Source organism: Hyla sarda, chromosome 2 (genome assembly GCF_029499605.1).
Source record: "Hyla sarda isolate aHylSar1 chromosome 2, aHylSar1.hap1, whole genome shotgun sequence".
Taxonomy (NCBI): domain Eukaryota; kingdom Metazoa; phylum Chordata; class Amphibia; order Anura; family Hylidae; genus Hyla; species Hyla sarda.
Window position 1 is genome coordinate 339,477,907 of NC_079190.1, and position 20,797 is coordinate 339,498,703.

A 20,797-nucleotide genomic window follows, 5' to 3' on the forward strand; every position below is an offset into this window, starting at 1 on the left:
CCCAGATTTCACAGAATTTGGCAGCAATGGGAGGTTTTTGATGTATAGTAGGGCTATTGATTTATTCCTTATAGGTGTGGAAATGGCCATGCAGATCTTGTTTTTCTTTTTCCTTTTTTTACCTTCTTAATCTTCTAATGTTGACATAACTATTTTGACCGTGTCATATTTTTTTCCTTTTACTTACGAATTTACATGCTTACCATGAATATAATGCTAGTTACTGAATGTAGGATGATGATATGAATCTCTATTTTCAGTAGTAAGTTAAGTCATGATAAATACCGTCACGTGTTATTACTGTATCCTTTTTCTTATTGTTATAATTTTTCCTTTTTATGTACACATCTTTGATATGTCTTTTTGTTTTACCTGTTTTATTTTTTTCTTTCTTGGAAAATTATTAACGGGTTCAAAATAGTAAATCTGGCGCAATCTGTTAGAAGGTGGACACTCACATCAAGAAAGGTCACAATCTGTACATTCTGAATAGTATTGGACAATTTTTGAAGCACATGTGAGTGCATGCTGCACTCTATGTAACCTGTTCTTGCTGAATAATAAGCCGACTAGTACACTTCAGCCCATTCATCATCATCATTAGGATCTACATATATGTAGTAACATTTCCTACATTCCATTATTGGCTTTTTTGCCCAAATTCATCTAACAGAGAGAAGATCCCAGTATTTACGACCTATTTCCTTTAGTGGCTCACGGTTAATGGGGCGATACTTTACACAAATGCTCTAGCAGTGCTTCCAAAGCTTTATTTCTGCTGCAGAGGTGGAGGGGGAGAGTGGCTGGGCAGGGTGTGGTTGGAATTTGGCTGGATGAAAAAAGATTGAAGTACAACATCTGTCTCCAGCTGTGTAAATGAAGGAACTTTACTGGAGTTTAGGTCATCATCAGGCATTTTACATTCTGAATTCCAGAAGACATTGGGCCTCGTTTACTAAGAGTGTCGGGTTTTTACTAGTGGGAAATCTTGTTTCAGACCTGCAGGATTCCACCTTATTTACTATCGGGATCACAGAAAATTTTCTGTCCAGCTTTTTTCTAGGTGGAAATTTCCAGCCATTTATCCACAGGATTTTCTGTGAATTCAATAGTAAATAGGTTGGGTTGTGAAACCACGCCCCTTTTTGGACCGACCACGCCCTCTGCAACAGACCACGCCCCTTTTTTGGATTTTCGCACCAAAATAACCTGACAAAAACTGGTCGGTTACAGCTTAGTAAATGAGGCCCTCTGTGTTGCAATATGATTAATATGTAGAAACAAAAACATTTTGTGCCAGATAAAGAACACTTTGTGAGTGATGACAGGATGACATGTTTGCCTGCTGTAAAATAAGTTAGGAAGGGGATACATATGCTACTGTCCTGTGCTGATCGTTATTCCTGTATTTTCTTTCATAGACAAATCACAATAAAAACAGTTCCTGAAGAATAAAAGGGAAACCTTAAAACGCTTAAAGAGACACTAAGCCTTGAAACATTTCAAAAAATAATAAATAAATAAAATACATATATAAAAGTCTCATTTTATGAGCCTGTAAGAATTTACAGTTGCAGAAACCAGTTTTGCGGAAATATTTTTCTTTAATGCCTCCATCATTGGCTGGACATTGTCTTGTATCTGTGAGCAACATTATTTATGACACCAGAAGTTCACAGGGGTAAAGGGGGCAGAGCTCATAGCTCATTGACTGTAATGGACACAGAAAGCTGTACAGTGTTGAAAGGAAAACGGTCACCTGTTCACCCACACTAAACCCAATACACTGGGTTATAGTGTGGGTGAACAGGAGACAGATGAGGGGTTAATGGGTTAAATACATACCTGCACTCCGGAGATCAGTCCCTGAGAAGATCGGCATCCATCTTCAGTGAATTGCTCGCTGGAGGCGGGCTCACCGGCTCAATTTGAATATTCATTGTCGCAGGTCCTGTGAGCACTCAGTCGTTCTGCGCTCAGGTGACCTGCAACAATGAATATTCATATTGTGGTAGTGCTCTGTAGTAACCCAGCACTACCACTATGCAATAGACAGAGCCCAGTCTTCTGGCTCCTATACATTATTTTCATAACCACTGTGGCTATGCAGAATGTCTGCAGACTGCAACCTACTATATCTTGTGAATAGGCCATCAATGGATCTTCCAGGAAAAGCCTTTTAAAGCAGGGGTCTCAAACTCAAATTATCTGGGGGCCACTGGAGGTAGCGTCTGGGTGAGGCTGGGCTGCATGCACCCTATAATGCCCCCATTATGCACAACTCACATATAATGCCCCCATCATGTGCCCCTCATCATCCACCAGCAACACCCCCTACCAGAAGTAGCACCCCCCCCCCCCATAATAGCATGCGTTGATGGAGGAAGGGGTGTGCTACTGCTGGGAGGGGGGAGGGAAGCATTAGGTAGGCAGCAGTTTCCCCACATTAGGAAGGTAGCAGTTTCCCCACATTAGATAGCCGTAGCACAGATTCCCCACCTGGACAGCGCTACTTACATCTGCCTGCGGAGACTTCCTGGTGGAGGTCCGCGCTAAAAGTGACGTCATCGCATGCATTGCGCAGGACGTCTGTGTCCCTGCGCGGCGCTTGCGATGACGTCACACCGCGCACACCTTCGCTAGGAAGTCCCCACAGGCAGATGTAAGTAGCAGTTTAGTGATGGGGGCAAGATTGGTTGCCCCATCATATGTGCATCGGTTCCCATGTAGCAGTATTTTCCAAAGTGTGTGAAGTCTTCCAGCATTTAACCCTGCTTGCCCGAAGCAGTGCTAAATGCCTGAAGAAATCACCTGCCCGGTGGCCGGAGCTGCATGTCCCGGGCGATACAAATTCTAGATCCCTGGTGCGGGCTGCAAAATTTTGTTCCACGGGCCGCAAATGGCCTGTGGGACGGGAGTTTGAGACCCCTGCCTTAAAGGATCTGAACAACTTTATAATGGCTAGATTGTGATGTATAGATGGCTGTGACAGAACCGAACAGAACAGACAAACAGAACTGTTTGGACCTAAAATGGCAGATTGTGTGGGGTATTCTCAGTATGTACTGCTTAGTACCTACCAAAAGTGATTCAAGGAAGGACAGCTGGTGAAACTACAGTAGAATAGGGTCATGGTTGCCCAGGGCTAGAGTGTTTTGACACAACTGGTCAAAACTTTAATACTAGCTTTGATAGAAAGGTGTCATATCTCACTGTGCATAACAGCTTGTTGGGTTCTGTAGTCAATGATGCTCCTTGTCCACTGCCAAAAGCACCCACAGTGCATTAGAAGTGGACCATGGAGCAATGGAAGAAGGTGGCTTGGTCTGATGAATCCTGTTTTCTCCTACATAATGTGGACAACCAGGTGTGTGTATGAATCACTTACTAGTAATAAAGAGAGCAAAGTATACACTCTGGGAAGAATGCAAAATAGCACAGGTTATTTATTTATTTATTTTTTTTTGTTTTTTTAAAGCTGCCACCGCAGTTTTTGAGCCAAAGTCAGAAGTAAATCCATGAGTAAGGAGAAGTACTCCTGGCCTTGGCTGAAAAACTGCAGTGGCTGTTGTCCCAAAAAAATGCCAGAAAAAAAAAACCTGTGTGAAAACCTAGCATTATTGTTTTGGAAATGTTCTTTCACAAAAACTGTGGATGTTACATCAACACTTGCCACCTACCTAAACATTGTTACAGACCAAGTACTCCTGTCCTTTGCAATGGTAGTCCCAAATAGCAGTGGCCTATTTCAGATGGATAATGCTCCCTGCAACACTGCAAAAATTGCTTAGAAATGGTTTGAGGAACATGCCAAAGTCCAAGAGTGTTGTGGGAGGTTACAGAAATAGTTAACTTGGTACATGATTGGTTATAGCATGATAATTTCAGTCTGACAAATGTTTTCATACTAGTGATCCATGAGTAGTCAAAAAAGTTTGGTAATGCTGGCACATAATATAGGATGATCCTGATGGTTTAACCTCTAGCTGTATCTGGAAGTAGTGCTGGCACCAGTCTTAGCATCAGTGACAACTGCTCCATGCTTTGCTCATAAACCATAAGGATTCCTTGAGTCTGTTTGGACCTGTTTGTCTTCATGTCCCCATCTAATCCCAGCAATACACTTTGTCTAACCTTATGACCCTGTGCTGTTTTTACCGAGGTGATAAGATAAGAACATATAAATGGAGAACAGAATGTGTCTGGCAGGCTGTCCACATGTGTGTTCTGTCAAGATACCTTTGTCACTTTATTGACTAAAACAATGCTGAAAGAAAACAAATGAAGGCTGGGGTGGTTGCATCGTCACCCTAAATGAAGATCCTTCTCACAATGATCTCTACAATTCAGATGATTCTAAGAGACTATAGCTAGAATTGTTCGTGATAAAGGCACAAAACAATCAGCAATAAAAGGATCAGTTATTAGTCATGAAAATTCATCATACATACCGAAAAATGTTATTATGATTTCAGTTGTATAGGTCACGCAGTTTTCTATAATACTCATATTTAGAATTTTGCTCATAAAGTCTTATCATATCAATGTCTAAAAAGAAAAAATAGATATGGCACAGATTAGTCCTGTCTAAGGCTACATTCACACTACCGTTGCGCCCCGTCAATTACGGCCGTCAAACTTTTTTTTTTTGGGGGGGGGGGGGGGGGGGGGATTTTAACGAACGTCATTTTATCAGAGTGCAATGGGCAATAACGGGTCCCTTTGGACTCCATTATTGTCAATGGGGTCCGTCGGGCACCGCTATTTTCAGAGAGAATAGAGGGAGAAAAAGACTGTGCAAGTACTATTTTTCCCCCCCGCTATTCTCCATGGCAGTCCTGACGGCCGTCACATTACCGGATCATAATGGTAGTGTGAAAGGGGCCTTATACGTCCATAGGGGGAACTGATTTGGAATAAACATGGTGTCTGTCATGTGGTTTATATAATTTAGGTAACCCCGATGTTCAGTTAGCAATGGGCAGCTAACTAACAGGTGAATAGTAGTTTATTCAGTAGTGGAAATTATACAGTAATTCTAGTGGATATTCAGCTTTTGTTATTCTATACAGCTATAACTGCATTGTGCATAGTTCTTTGCTAAGCATTAACTAAATATGTTTCATAGCATGTAAACTCCTTTATTGTATAATATCTATTTAAAAACCATTTGTACCCTGCTTTAAAATTTATAAAAATACATTTTAAAGCAAAACACTATTACTAGCTGTAGCAACATTGTGTTTTTCTGTTAGTATATATATATATATATATATATATATATATATATATATATATATATATATATACACATACATACATACATACACACACACACACACACACACACACACACACACACACACACACACACACACACACACACACGTTGGGGGTGTGAATCGCCAAGAACTTGGCGATACGATTCGAATCGCGATACCAGTGTGGCGATTTGATATATCCCGATACCGTCTAGGTGACCATACATCGCGATATATCCTGATTCTGTCTCAAAAACAAATGTCTTTTACACTTTTATTAAAACTTTATTTTATTTTTTTATACACTTCATTACACTTTTAGGAGGAATCATTAGATTCCTCAGACAGATGAATAGAGTTCTATTGAACTCCATTGATCTGCGATCCATTGATAGAGCCTAGTCAAGCCAAGCTCTATCAATGACAGAGCCACGGGACAGCAGGAAGCAGAGCTAAGCCCTCCGGTCGTAAAAATTCACCTGACCGGCTCCACAAATGTGGAATTTGTATCCCCTGACGCCCGGGACATGCTGTTCCGGGCATCAGGAGATGCAAATTCCACATCCCTAAAAGGATAGATTCAAAAATATTTTGTATAGATTCAGTATTGCCAAATGAAAAATCGCGATAATCGCGCAAATCGATTTTTCTAATATATATATATATATATATATATATATATATATATATATATATATATATATAATGTGATGACTCGCTCTTGCAAATAGGTGCGGTTGCAGTATAGAGGCAAGGAAGCAGTATTTTCCAAATAAAAGTTCAGTGTTTTCTTCACACTTGTCACACAGCAAACAGTCTTTAAATGCAGAACAAAGGAAAATGTAACAAAAGTCCACCTGTATTCCTTAGGTGTTTGTTCACACCTGAGACCAAGTCTTTTCCAGGCCTCCGGGCAGGCTGCTCACCAGCTTCCAACCTTGGAGCAAACGTAGGGAAGAACTCCACTCTCAGCTCTCTCTGGCAGTGTGAGCTGCAACTAGCAAATCCCCCTCAGCTGGTGAAACAGGTTGCCTTTAAGGCCAACAAAAGACGGGCTGGATTGTGTGAGGAATGACCCCCACCCTTCACTTGGTCATTCCCAGTAAGAGCTGTCCCAGATTGGCCTTCCAGCCATACTACGGCCATAGTGTCAATCTGCATCACAGAATAGACACTGAATAATACCGGCTTTTACTTCACCAAACCAGGAGCCTTGGTGACACATAACACCCATCCACCACAATACCTTTCACCTTCTCACAAAACATATATATATATATATATATATATATATATATATATATATATATATTAGGGATGTCCCAATACCGATACTAGTATCGGTATCGGGGCCAATACTTGCCATTTCCATGGTATCGGGGACTCATTCAATGTCCCCGATACCATGTCCGATACCTGTTGCCGCTCCGCTGCCCCGTTCTCCTGTCTGCATCATGACGTTCTATGGAGGAGCATGTGACATACACGTCACTCCTCCTCCCCTGCGCCCAGCGTAACGCTACGGAGGAAGCAGAGTGACGTGTATGTCACATGCTCCTCCATAGAATGCAATGATGCGGACGGGAGGACGGAGCAGTGGAGCGGCAGCACCCGACAGAGGACAGCCGCAGGTGAGCTGTCCACACTGGTGAGGGCTGCGGTCTACAGGGGGCCTGCTGTCCAAAGGGGGGCCTGCTGTCTAAAGGAGGGCCCTGATGTCTAAAGAAGGGTCCTGCTAATGTCTAAAGGGGGTCCTGCTGTCTAAAGGGGAGTCCTGCTAATGTCTAAAGAGGGCCCTGCTATCTAAACGGGGGTCCTCCTAATGTCTAAAGGGGGGGCCCTGCTAATGTCTAAAGGAGGGCCCTGCTGTCTAAAGGGGGGTCCTGCTAATGTCTAAAGGGGGGGGCCCTGCTAATGTCTAAAGGGGGGCCCTGCTAATGTCTAAAGGGGGCCCTGCTGTCTAAAGGGGGGGGGGGGCTGATAATGTCTAAAGGGGGCCCTGCTGTCTAAAGGGGGGGGGGCTGCTAATGTCTAAAGGGGGCCCTGCTGTCTAAGTGGGGGGGCCCTGCTAATGTCTAAAGGGGGGCCCTGCTAATGTCTAAAGGGGTTCCGTCTAATGTCTAAAGGGGGCCCTGCTGTCTAAAGGGGGGGGGGGCCCTGCTGTCTAAAGGGGGGTCCTGCTGTCTAAAGGGGGTCCTGCTGTCTAAAGGGGGGCCCTGCTAATGTCTAAAGGGGGGGGGCCCTGCTAATGTCTTAAGGTGGGGCCCTGCTAATGTCTAAAGGGGGTCCTGCTAATGTCTAAAGGGGGGCCCTGCTAATGTCTAAAGGGGGGCCCTGCTAATGTCTAAGGGGGGGGCCTGCTAATGTCTAAAGGGGGGCCCTACTAATGTCTAAAGGGGGCCCTGCTGTCTAAGGGGGGGGGGGGTCCTGCTAATGTCTAAAGGGGGCCCTGCTAATGTCTAAAGGGGGGCCCTGCTAATGTCTAAAGGGGGGCCCCTGCTAATGTCTAAAGGGGGGGCCTTACTAATGTCTAAAGGGGGTCCTGCTAATGTCTAAAGGGGGCCCTGCTGTCTAAGGGGGGGGGGGGTCCTGCTAATGTCTAAAGGGGGCCCTGCTAATGTCTAAAGGGGGGCCCTGCTAATGTCTAAAGGGGGGCCCCTGCTAATGTCTAAAGGGGGGGCCTTACTAATGTCTAAAGGGGGTCCTGCTAATGTCTAAAGGGGGCCCTGCTGTCTAAAGGGGGCCCTGCTGTCTAAAGGGGGAGCCCTGCTAATGTCTAAAGGGGGGTCCTGCTGTCTAAAGGGGGTCCTGCTGTCTAAAGGGGGGGGGGGCTGCTAATGTCTAAAGGGGGGCCCTGCTAATGTCTAAAGGGGGGGGGGCCCTGCTAATGTCTTAAGGGGGGGGCCCTGCTAATGTCTAAAGGGGGGGCCCTGCTAATGTCTAAAGGAGGGCCCTGCTGTCTAAAGGGGGGTCCTGCTAATGTCTAAAGGGGGGGGGGCCCTGCTAATGTCTAAAGGGGGGCCCTGCTAATGTCTAAAGGGGGTCCTGCTAATGTCTAAAGGGGGCCCTGCTGTCTAAAGGGGGGGGGGGCTGCTAATGTCTAAAGGGGGCCCTGCTGTCTAAAGGGGGGGGGGCTGCTAATGTCTAAAGGGGGCCCTGCTGTCTAAAGGGGGGGGCCCTGCTAATGTCTAAAGGGGGGCCCTGCTAATGTCTAAAGGGGTTCCGTCTAATGTCTAAAGGGGGCCCTGCTGTCTAAAGGGGGGGGCCCTGCTGTCTAAAGGGGGGTCCTGCTGTCTAAAGGGGGTCCTGCTGTCTAAAGGGGGGCCCTGCTAATGTCTAAAGGGGGGGCCCTGCTAATGTCTTAAGGTGGGGCCCTGCTAATGTCTAAGGGGGGTCCTGCTAATGTCTAAAGGGGGGCCCTGCTAATGTCTAAGGGGGGGGGGGGCCTGCTAATGTCTAAAGGGGGGCCCTACTAATGTCTAAAGGGGGCCCTGCTGTCTAAGGGGGGGGGTCCTGCTAATGTCTAAAGGGGGCCCTGCTAATGTCTAAAGGGGGGCCCTGCTAATGTCTAAAGGGGGCCCCTGCTAATGTCTAAAGGGGGGGCCTTACTAATGTCTAAAGGGGGTCCTGCTAATGTCTAAAGGGGGCCCTGCTGTCTAAAGGGGGGCCCTGCTAATGTCTAAAGGGGGCCCTGCTGTCTAAAGGGGGGGCCCTGCTAATGTCTAAAGGGGGGTCCTGCTGTCTAAAGGGGGTCCTGCTGACTAAAGGGGGGGGGCTGCTAATGTCTAAAGGGGGGCCCTGCTAATGTCTAAAGGGGGGGGGCCCTGCTAATGTCTTAAGGGGGGGCCCTGCTAATGTCTAAAGGGGGGCCCTGCTAATGTCTAAAGGGGGGCCCTGCTAATGTCTAAAGGGGGGTCCTGCTAATGTCTAAAGGGGGGCCCTGCTAATGTCTAAAGGGGGGGCCCTGCTAATGTCTAAAGGGGAGCCCTGCTAATGTCTAAAGGGGGGCCCTGCTAATGTCTAATGGGGGGGGGGGCCTGCTAATGTCTAAAGGGGGATCCTCCCTACTATTATAGGCAATCTTACAGCAGAGTCACCTGCACTAACGTGAATTTATATGTAGATAGTGCAGGTGACCCGGTTTCTACCGCTGCTCACCATGTGAACATCAGCGCAATCTCTCCGGAGACATCGGTTTTGCCGCCAATGCAAATTCCCTGGTCTGCCCAATGGAGAAGAGAGAAATCTTGGCTCATACTACAGCAGACGCCTCCATTGTACACAACAAGGACCCACATATCAGCACGGTAGGCAGTGCCAGAAACCGCGTCACCATGCTGTCGGATTCCCTATAAAATAAAAGTACTCGTACTTGGTATCAGCGAGTACTAGAATTAAAGTATCGGTACTCGTACTCGGTCTTAAAAAAATGGTATGGGGACATCCCTAACATATATATATATATGTATAAAACTGCGAATGGAATTTTTAAAGAAGAGCAATGTACATTTCTCTCTGTAGGGGATCTGCAGGTAAAAAGGTATCAGTTTAGTTGGGTTGTAGCTGGGCTCCATCATATTGGTATTACAATAGTTGTTTGTTTACAGTAGTTGATGTTTCTGTCCTCTCAGATCTAATACCTATTAATGTTGCCCCCCATCACAGATGATGTTGGCATAGTGTCTGGGTACCTAGTGTATTGTTTTAATTTTTCTCCTCTCAGTAAAATAGCGAGACCAACATCCAGCAATGAAATTATTTTAAATTTTTAAAGCTACTCCACTCTGGATTAAAAATTTTCTAAAAATGTATTTTTTTCCGGCAAAAATTTTTTACATGGGTTCAAAATGTGTAGAAATTTTACATCTCTATCAATGATGTGAAACGGCCATAGGTCAGTGTTTTAGGCATGCTCTGTCTCATTATCTAAACTTGTTACAATGCGTAAATAAAGTACAAATAAGGAATTGGTGAGTGCCGTGGATCTTTTGTTTTTACTTGGTTATATTTGCTATATGCCTGACTTTTTCACTGTGATATACTTCTTTGCTATGGATCTCCAATTACCATCCCACATGAATGGGTAAGGTTCTGACTTTATGCCATCTGATCTGATCAAATTTGAATTCAGAAGGGGTCCTAGTACATAGAATAGTTCTAGTGGTGTAAATATCTTTGTGGTGCTTTGGGTTGTTGTCAGATTCTCATTGTGTGTGTTTATTCTTATTTTTATGTGTGAGTCACATGGCTAATTTTATGTGGACATGTCTTGGATCTAGCATAAAGTTTATGTATCCTGAATGTGTAGTGAATTGCACATATTTGAATAACTGTTTCATTTCATTGCCGGTTGTGATCCATCATAAGTGTAGATTTTACAAGGCGGTAACTAACAATCATGCTGAATTGTATGCTTTGCAGTTAATTTATGCTTATGTCTGTAGCCTGTTTGAGGGTGGCCATAGGCAGACAGCTGGTTGTCACGATGCCGGCTGGCAGGTGGTGGATCCTCTGTGCCAGAGAGGGATGGCGAGGACCGCGCTAGTGGACCGGTTCTAAGCCACTACAGGTTTTCACCAGAGCCCGCCGCAAAGCGGGATGGTCTTGCTGCGGCGGTAGTGACCAGGTCGTATCCACTAGCAACGGCTCACCTCTCTGGCTGCTGAAGATGCTGAAGATAGGCGCGGTACAAGGGAGTAGGCAGAAGCAAGGTCGGACGTAGCAGAAGGTCGGGGGCAGGCGGCAAGGATCGTAGTCAGGGGCAACGGCAGGAGGTCAGGAACACGGACTAGGAACAGACAAGGGAACGCTTTCACTAGGCACAAGTGCAACAAGATCCGGCAAGGGAGTGCAAGGGAGGAGACTAGATATAGCCAGGGAACAGGTGGGAAGCAATTAAGCTAATAGGGAAGATTGGACCAGGCACCATCATTGGTGCACTGGCCCTTTAAATCGCAGAGACCCGGCGCGCGCGCGCCCTAGGGAGCGGGGCCGCGCGCGCCGGGACAGGACCGAGGGAGAGCGAGTCAGGTACGGGGGCCGGGGTGCGTATCGCGAGCGGGCGCTATCCGCATCGCGAATCGCATCCCGGCTGAAGGCGGGACCGCAGCGCACCCGGTCAGTGGATCTGACCGGGGCGCTGCAACAACGAAGATGAGGCGAGCGCTCCGGGGAGGAACGGGGACCCGGAGCGCTCGGCGTAACAGTACCCCCCCCCTTGGGTCTCCCCCTCTTCTTGGGGCCAAAGAACCTGAGGAAAAAAAACTCAATTTTTCCGTGATGAGGTCCGATGCAAATTAGGAGGGGTTCTGTGTGGAAACGTACGAGACAGTCCAATCTTTTATTGTAAAAACAATAGATGTAGAGGGGTCTGGCGAGACTGGTCACAGGAACGTAGAACCTGTTGATGAGAGAGGCCAAAAAAAATTTTCCTGCAGATCCGGAATCCAAGAAGAGCATAGTAGAGAAGGAGAAGGTAGAGGCAGATATCCGCACAGGCACAGTAAGGCGTGGAGAAGCAGAGTTGACATCAAGAACTGTGTCACCTTCGTGCGGAGTCAGCGTACGTCTTTCCAGGCGGGGAGGACGGATAGGACAATCCTTCAGGAAGTGTTCGGTACCGGCATAGTACAGGCAAAGATTCTCCATGCGGCGTCGTGTCCTCTCTTGAGGTGTCAAGCAAGACCGGTCAACTTGCATAGCCTCCGCGGCGGGAAGCACAGGAACAGATTGCAGAGGACCAGAGGAGAGAGGAGCCGGAGAGAAAAAACGCTTCGTGCGAACAAAGTCCATATCCAGGCGGAGCTCCAGACGCCATCCGGAAGAACGCATGTCAATGCGAGTGGCTAGATGAATGAGTTCATGTAGGTCAGCAGGAGTCTCTCGTGCGGCCAGAACATCTTTAATGTTGCTGGATAGGCCTTTTTTAAAGGTCGCGCAGAGAATCTCACTATTCCAGGACAACTCGTAAGCAAGAGCACGGAACTGAATGGCGTACTCGCCAACGGAAGAAACACCCTGGGCCAGGTTCAGCAGGGCAATCTCGGCTGAAGAAGCTCGGGCAGGTTCCTCAAAGACACTTCGAATTTCCGAGAAGAAGGAGTGTACAGAGGCAGTGACGGGGTCATTGCGGTCCCAGAGCGGTGCGGCCCATGACAGGGCTTTTCCAGACAGAAGGCAGAACACGAAAGCCACCTTAGACCTTTCAGTAGGAAACTGGTCCGACATCATCTCCAAGTGCTGGGAACATTGCGAAAGAAAGCCACGGCAATACTTAGAGTCCCCATTAAATTTGTCCGGCAAGGACAGGCGGAGGCTAGGAGTGGCCACTCGCTGCGGAGGAGGTGCAGGAGCTGGTGGAGGAGAAGATTGCTGGAGAAGTTGCGACTGAAGTTGGTGCGAAATGGTGGACATTTCCGACAGCTGACGGGTTAGAAGGGCGATCTGTCGGGCTTGCTGGGCGGCCACCGTGGTGAGGTCAGCGACAAATGGCAGAGGAACTTCAGCGGGATCCATGGCCGGATCTACTGTCACGATGCCGGCTGGCAGGTGGTGGATCCTCTGTGCCAGAGAGGGATGGCGAGGACCGCGCTAGTGGACCGGTTCTAAGCCACTACAGGTTTTCACCAGAGCCCGCCGCAAAGCGGGATGGTCTTGCTGCGGCGGTAGTGACCAGGTCGTATCCACTAGCAACGGCTCACCTCTCTGGCTGCTGAAGATGCTGAAGATAGGCGCGGTACAAGGGAGTAGGCAGAAGCAAGGTCGGACGTAGCAGAAGGTCGGGGGCAGGCGGCAAGGATCGTAGTCAGGGGCAACGGCAGGAGGTCAGGAACACGGACTAGGAACAGACAAGGGAACGCTTTCACTAGGCACAAGTGCAACAAGATCCGGCAAGGGAGTGCAAGGGAGGAGACTAGATATAGCCAGGGAACAGGTGGGAAGCAATTAAGCTAATAGGGAAGATTGGACCAGGCACCATCATTGGTGCACTGGCCCTTTAAATCGCAGAGACCCGGCGCGCGCGCGCCCTAGGGAGCGGGGCCGCGCGCGCCGGGACAGGACCGAGGGAGAGCGAGTCAGGTACGGGGGCCGGGGTGCGTATCGCGAGCGGGCGCTATCCGCATCGCGAATCGCATCCCGGCTGAAGGCGGGACCGCAGCGCACCCGGTCAGTGGATCTGACCGGGGCGCTGCAACAACGAAGATGAGGCGAGCGCTCCGGGGAGGAACGGGGACCCGGAGCGCTCGGCGTAACACTGGTGTATTAAGAACAACAAAGGTCTGTAGTATATCTGTCTATCTTCAACCGATTTGTGAGCCATGTTAATCACAAAGAGATTTTCCAAGAAATTTTCCATCTCCACCCATATAAACTATTGGCTTTCTTCTTGTTATCGGGTTAGATGGGTGCTGGGTGGAATATCACAAAAATAAAGACTTGAAAGTTTAGACTTGTAGGTCTTGATAGGTTTTGAAGGCCAATGCTGTAAAGCTTGCCATACACATTAGATTGTTGTCAGTAGAACCTGCCAATTTCAGTGGGACCAGGCAACTATCTAATGTGTATGGTGGCCTCCCTACTCTATCCCAACAGATTATGATGGCTGAGGAAAGGGTCAGGCAGCTGGATTACAACATGCCCAATGTTTTTTTGTTTTTTTTGTTCTCAGGACAATTAAGCCAAGGTCAGTGGTGTCTGGCAGTGGCTTTCCCTTTTCCACTGTAAATGTCTACGGGAGGTACTGACATTCTTTTGATAGCTGTCTCAGGTGTATGACCAGCTTAGGTCAGTAATGTTAAATGGCACATATCCTGTACTGCCACTTTACCAAATACTTGTACGGAAAATAATTTAAGTAACTGATTTATTTTGCTTGATCATTTTACAGACATTCTCCATTGCCAGGAATTGGCACAAACACAGGACACTGAATATCATCAGCCTAGGATAGGCCAGTCACATATGTACCTGTGGAAAGAACAGTGCTGCCTTAGGCAAAGAACATTTGAGCAGATAAGGGAACATTTGGCACCAGGCACCAGACACTGACAGCAGCACTAGGTCACCACAGATACCACATAAATGCCTCGTGATGGCTAGAACATGACACTGGTTTTAATAGATTATTCAGATTTTAGCCATCATCATCTTTCTGTTACTCTAATTTTTTTTTATTATAGTATCTTCGACCTCCCCCCCAACATCCGCCCAGAGAAAATATATATTTTTACACCATTTTAAGGTAATCTCTCCCCTTTATTTGATGCTAAAAACTTCAGACACCATTAGCTGTTTTAGTGTAAAAGCAATTTGTACCTTTCCTGAAGCTGATGATGGTTGCCAAACCTTTAATATTGCCTTTTTATTTCTTAGCCAAGTGTCAAGCAGGTGGAGGTGAGTTGCTCAAGTGCCACATCCTGGCATGCCTCCTTGCTTTTTCTCACTCTCCAGCCCCTCATTGATATATGTACAGAGCCCTGTTTTTTAGTCAAGGAAGTGCTGGGAGGTGAGGGCAAAGTATCTCCCAAGTGTCTCCCTTGACACTTGGGAGATAAATTAACAGGTGATTTTATAAGTTTAACAACCAGCATCAGCTCCAGGAAAGGTACATTTTGGTTTTATATCCTAACCGCTATCTAATAGTGTCTACAGCTATGAGCAGCAAATAGAGCTGACAGATTCCCTTAAAGTTCAAGAATAGACAAAGGTTACCTACCAACCCCCAAAGCAGCTCCTCAAATGGTACAACATACTTAAAGGGGTACTCCGCCCCTGGCATCTTATCCCCTATCCAAAGAATAGGGGATAAGATGTTAGATCGCCGCGGTCCCGCTGCTGGGGACCCCGGGGATCGCCGCTGTGGCACCCTGCCATCATTACTGCACAGAGCGAGTTCGATCTGCACGTAATGACGGGCAATACAGGGGCCGGAGCAGCGTGACATCATGGCTCCGCCCCTCATGACATCACGGCCCGTCCCCTTAATGCAAGCCTATGGCAGGGGGCGTGACCGCCACGCCCCCTCCCATAGACTTGTATTGACGGGGGCGGGCCGTGATGTCACGAGGGGCGGAGCCGTGACGTAACGATGCTCCGGCCCCTGTATTGCCGTCATTACGTGCAGAGCGATCTCGCTCTGGGCAGTAATGATAGCGGGGTGCTGCAGCAGCGATCCCCGGGGTCCCCAACAGCGGGACCCCGGCGATCTGACATCTTATCCCCTATCCTTTGGATAGTGGATAAGATGTCTAGGGGCGGAGTACCCCTTTAAGAAAACAGTATCTAAAGGCACTTTTACATGGCTATTATCAAGTGAATGAGTGTTCATAGTAACGCTTGTTCCCGATAATTGGCCCATGTTGGTTAACAAAGACTTTGTTGACTGACTGGATCTTTTGTGCAGTCAGGATGTGCGGCTGATAATGAGTTTAATCTGTTGGGGACAAAGGGCGTATAGGTACTTACGGACCAAGGGTGCATGTACGCCCTGGTCCCATTACAGGGTTTTGAATGTGCTCACGAGCTGAGCACACTTCAAACCCGGTGTGTCCCGACTGCTATCAGCATCCAGGACCCAGGGTTATTGCCGGCCACCGCCGATAGGCCGATGCTCGAAATCAAAGTTGATTGCGGCGTCTAAAACGAAAGTAAACGTATCTCAGCAGCTCAGCAGAGCTGATCAGGACCATCTCAGTGAAACTGCGATGTCCAGATCAGCTGAGAGGACGGCGCGAGGGTCTTACCTGGATGGCTGGAGCAGCAGAGCACCGCTAACACTGATCAGTGTTATGCTAGAAGGCAGAAAAGAAAACATACAAACATCCACACCTTCTTATACATGTCCCATACACCAAAAATCAGGTCTATTAAACTATTCCAAAACCATAAGCCAGGCTTCCACTTATCAACCCATCTTCATTCTAAGTGATTTTATCTTAGGAGGAAGGGCTATAGTTCATTGTTTGATGTTGAAGTGGAACAGAATGATCTTTATAGTTAGTTCAGTCCCAGACTCTATAGATCTTGGCAAGATCCTTTTCACTAGCAATTTCATATAGCATAATGAATGGTCACACATACCAGGAATAGAGTTAAGCATGCAGAATAGAAGATTATATAGAATGCTGCTGGTGCCGACCATTCTCAAGGGTGTTTAGTCGATTAATAGATTTTGTTTTCTTGAAGGACTTTCTGATGATTAATGGATAGATAGATAGATAACAAGTATGGTAATGATATGTTCCAGAGTAGAAATGCAATTTCTGTGGTAGGTTAAGTGTTAAACTATTATATTTCTCCTCCACTTCTTAATCTCAGTAGTCTTTAAGCCCCCTTCCATGGATATTGAGGGGCTACAGATCCCTGTATTGTGTGTCTGGTGGGGGATGAACATTCCTGGAGCTATTATTAACTCCAGATGTTTCTTCTCTCAGACTCTGGAATCTGGGAAACACCTTATCTGCTATAGCTTGCTCCAAAAACTACACTTAGGCTGGTCCTGATGTGAGTGCAACCCGCACAAAAGAGGTGGGGGGGGGGGGGGGGGGGATACAGTGTAGGCAGAAGGAACTTTCTACCAAGAGAGTTCAGTATAGGAATGCAGTGTAGGAAGAAGTAACTTTCTGTGAAGAGAAGCTCCATAAAAACACCTTTCAGATATGAAGTAAATACATTGTCTTATTTACTGACATTTCTTACAAAATACATGTTAAAAATACAGTGTGTACACAGGATGCTAGTGATAAGACATTTAACATTACTAGAGTCTCAAAGTGGTGTCAATTTTATATATTCCTTTGGGACTGCTAAATTCTAGTGCTATGGATATGGCAAGTAAAGTTACATAAGAGCTTATGTGCAAATTTATATGATATCGTGATACATTATAGAAAATGCACTGTAAATAGATGTATGACCTGTATATTTTTGTAAAACTTTGTCATGTGCCTTCACACCTGTCTTCTATGTAGAGCAGGATGTTTCTGACCTGCAATTGCTTATTTAAGCTGTTTATGCCGAGCATAGCCCTGATCCATGATAATCGAGGTTAAAGTTGGAGGGATTTTCTTGCTTTTAGCACATGATTTTCGGGTAGGGTGGAACAGATAATTGAGGATATCCTAACACAACCCTCTAATGAAAAGATTAAGGTCACTGAAGCCTCAAGAAGTGATAGAAATCTTCCCCCTGCTGGTAAACTGGTGACTGCACACGACATTCATCTTGATTTATCAGACAGATAACTGTATTTGACTGACTCTGACCCTGACTCATTTCTTCTTTAGAGCATTAAATTGAATTGTTTACTGCAATGTGGTACATGACACTCATTGTGAGCTAAAGACAATGCAGGTTATTTTGATCTGGACACTAGTGCTGAAATGCATTAGATTCTTATTGGAAACCTTTCTTCGTCATTGATATATATAGGCTGAATTACTTTTCTTAGTAGCCTTATATACTTTGCAGCCTAGTATCAATCTGATGCTTAAAACTGACGGCCAAAGCTTATTTCACCTTTCAACTGTTATCTGCTTATCCCCTACATCAAGTGACCTGCCCTCCTCCCATTTATCCCTTGCTGTGTCCTCCTATGTCCATGGCACAAATGTGCCCTCTTCCCATCACCTGCCTCTCCCATATCACCTTTAAGGGCAGGAGACAACTAGAACATGCTTAAGTTCCGTGTCGGCCAAAGAGACAGGTATGTACATCTCTTTAACCCCTTCCTGGTTTACATACACACCAGCTGAGTGTATTATTGACAAGACACCCCTGAAGACAGTGAGAGGGATGCAATGCTGCATTGCAGTATCTAACCATATAGAAACAGCTGAACTCACTGTTCTGGAGAATAATGTATTTTAATACTGTCCTACAGATATATATTTTTTGTTTTTATCATTACTCTTATGCAGTGAGAGTTCTTATCATCATCTGTCCTATTGCTGCCATTGGCAAAACAGCCAGGTGCCAACTTTTCATTCCCAGCTTTGAATTGGAAACCACACATAGAGCAAACACAAAGCAAGTCAGGAAACTTGAACAATGGAAATGGAAAATTCTAAATGGACAAATCTTGCTTATTGTTAGACATATTTAGTCAACTGCTCGCCACGAGAACCTGCTCACCAGTGACATAGAAAGGTGATGACATGTCCGACGCCAGTGTTTTCATTACTTCAGACAACTCGCAGAGCCTGTTGTTCCATAACATATGCAGATTATTCATAGACTCAGCCACAATTATACAGTGAATACCAAGTGAAACAATTCCGGAATCAGCCTTATTTACATAATTCTGATAGATCTAAAGGTGTATAATATATAAGGGTGTTCTATGTGTGATTCTTGAGTGAGATATCCTCATTCTGACTTGCCCGTTGTGTTTCGGTAGGAAGGTGGATTAATGATTCATCTCCGGGGATGTTTTTGTTTGTCACATTCCTGCCGATTAGAATATTAATGAACCTGTAAGTTATGTGCATATAATCCATTGGTGGCAGAAATATTGTCTATGGTGAGGTGATGGTAAGGAAGTATATGGAGTGGGGGAAGAGACTATGTTCCATGTATGGTTGATGGTATATGGAGATTCTCCGTAGTGTTGTTATTGGTAATGACTTACAGGAGACCTGTCTGAACTTTGCGCTATATTCAATGTTGTAGTATACAATTCCCTTCAGGGCAGACATTCACTTCTGCCACAGACTTTTGAAAGAAGCTAGCTGCCTAGAATCAAGCACAAACACATGCTGATGTAGGTCTATGGCTAGTTAAACCAAATAATAAAGGTAATCTGTCATCACTTTCATGCTGTCTGAACCAAGAGTCATAGGGCTGGTCCCTCCCCACCAGCTTTTATTAATGGATCTCTTCTGTTTGGATATAGGGGGAGATCAGTGAATCAAGGCTGGTGGGGCAGGGAGAAGCCAGGGACCAGCCTGATGAGTGGTGGTTCAGGCAGTATAACAGTGATTTTTCTCACTTGCCTAAACATTTTGGTCTCCCATCCATCATTTTGGTCATATGAAATTCTATTGGAGTGTTTTAATGTAATATGTTTATATATTGTATGTGAAGATAATACTACATTGATATGTACAGTATATGTTTGGTTATTCTGGTGATTGTAATGAACAGACTGGTTCAGGACATTAGATAACCTAATACAAATGTGGCAGGATGGTAAATTGTTTAAATAAAAAACAATGGGGAAACTGATGACTTTATTGATTTTATTTTGCAAAGTTGTTACTGGGGAAAATGGATCTGTAGAAGAAATGATCTGTATGTATGAATGGTGAACCATTTAGATATTGAGACTGGAATAATTATCCTGAACAGAAGCTATTTCATATATTGCTAATGTACTATATATACATAAAATACAAAAAAAGTGAAAATGTCTCTTGTAGCAAAGAAAATAAAAAAAAAATATGAATTTCAATCAGCTAGTTGACTTTAAAGCTTCATGCACACCTAACAAGGTCCCTTAAGAAGATCTGGGTGGCTTCTAGAAAAGAATACCTCCATATGTACACCACTTATTGCACAATGGCTTCTTTGTATGGTCTGAGATAAAAATTTTGCCACTGTGTGCAATTTTTAGATTTCATGATACAGTATTCTGTTTGATATAGTTTTCTTCCAAATTGAGATATGTTTAGTTATTTTCCTGTTTCTTTTTTTTTTTTCACAGCCACAATGCGCACCTTACTACCTTTCTGCACCCAGTGACCGGACTGATCCCAAAGAAAACTGGACTGGGGTGAGTTTGCAATCTTCTTTTATAAGCGTCTATATTACTGATGTAGTGCTGGAATCCTTACACTTTTTCTTAACCAGGTCTGAGATGAGCTCAGAGGCAGGAGGAAAGCGCACTGGTAACCTAGCCAACGATAATTCCACATTCACAATGGTTTCTGACACCATTCAAGATGGCCCCAGCATAAGGGTAAGTTCACTATTTTTGGATAATATGTGGTGGACTTATTGGGGAATTTTTAGTATCCTTCATTTTTGTGTCCTTCTGTCCCTCTCTACACTCATTTTTGTGTGTAATTCTGGAGGTGCAGTAAAAAGAACAAATATGTTGTATCTACCTACCGCAGTTTGTGGGAAAGAGTAACATAGTATACCAGGCTATTCTGTCCCACAAATCATATGCTGCAGTGAAGCAGACAGTGTAGTCATAAGAACAATGCATTGGGTCTATTTATTTCTGTGGGCATGTTGCGGCATATTGGAACAGCTTTTTGCTTTTCCCACAACATATACTCCCGGCCTTTGGCACTTTATTAATGTAAATATAGCCAAAAGGGAATTTCTGGTTTTGGCTTGTTGCTCAGGGGATGGATGAGTAAGTTTGACTTTTTGTACTTGGCTTTTAAGGTACTTGTAAGTTCACACCCCATATTCTTTACTTTGTAAACATATATTGTCCAAAAGGAAGCTAATATAATATCTCACATGCCCTTCACATTTTTGTAAATATTTATTTATATCTTTTTATGTGACAACTGAAGAAATAGTAG

At 45.3% G+C, this 20,797-nt stretch overlaps 1 protein-coding gene across 14 annotated transcripts in view; it reads left to right on the top strand.

Annotated features, from left to right (window-relative positions):
- The window catches only part of PLEKHA6 (pleckstrin homology domain containing A6), a 185,671-nt gene that overhangs the window by 106,603 nt on the left and 58,271 nt on the right, over positions 1-20,797 (top strand). For all 14 annotated transcript variants that reach the window (XM_056558106.1, XM_056558114.1, XM_056558110.1 and 11 more), the window contains exons 2-3: positions 19,963-20,031; positions 20,109-20,217. In XM_056558106.1, coding sequence (XP_056414081.1) covers positions 20,116-20,217 — 102 coding nt within the window. In that variant the 5' untranslated portion in view covers positions 19,963-20,031; positions 20,109-20,115. The remainder of the gene's footprint in view (positions 1-19,962; positions 20,032-20,108; positions 20,218-20,797) is intronic.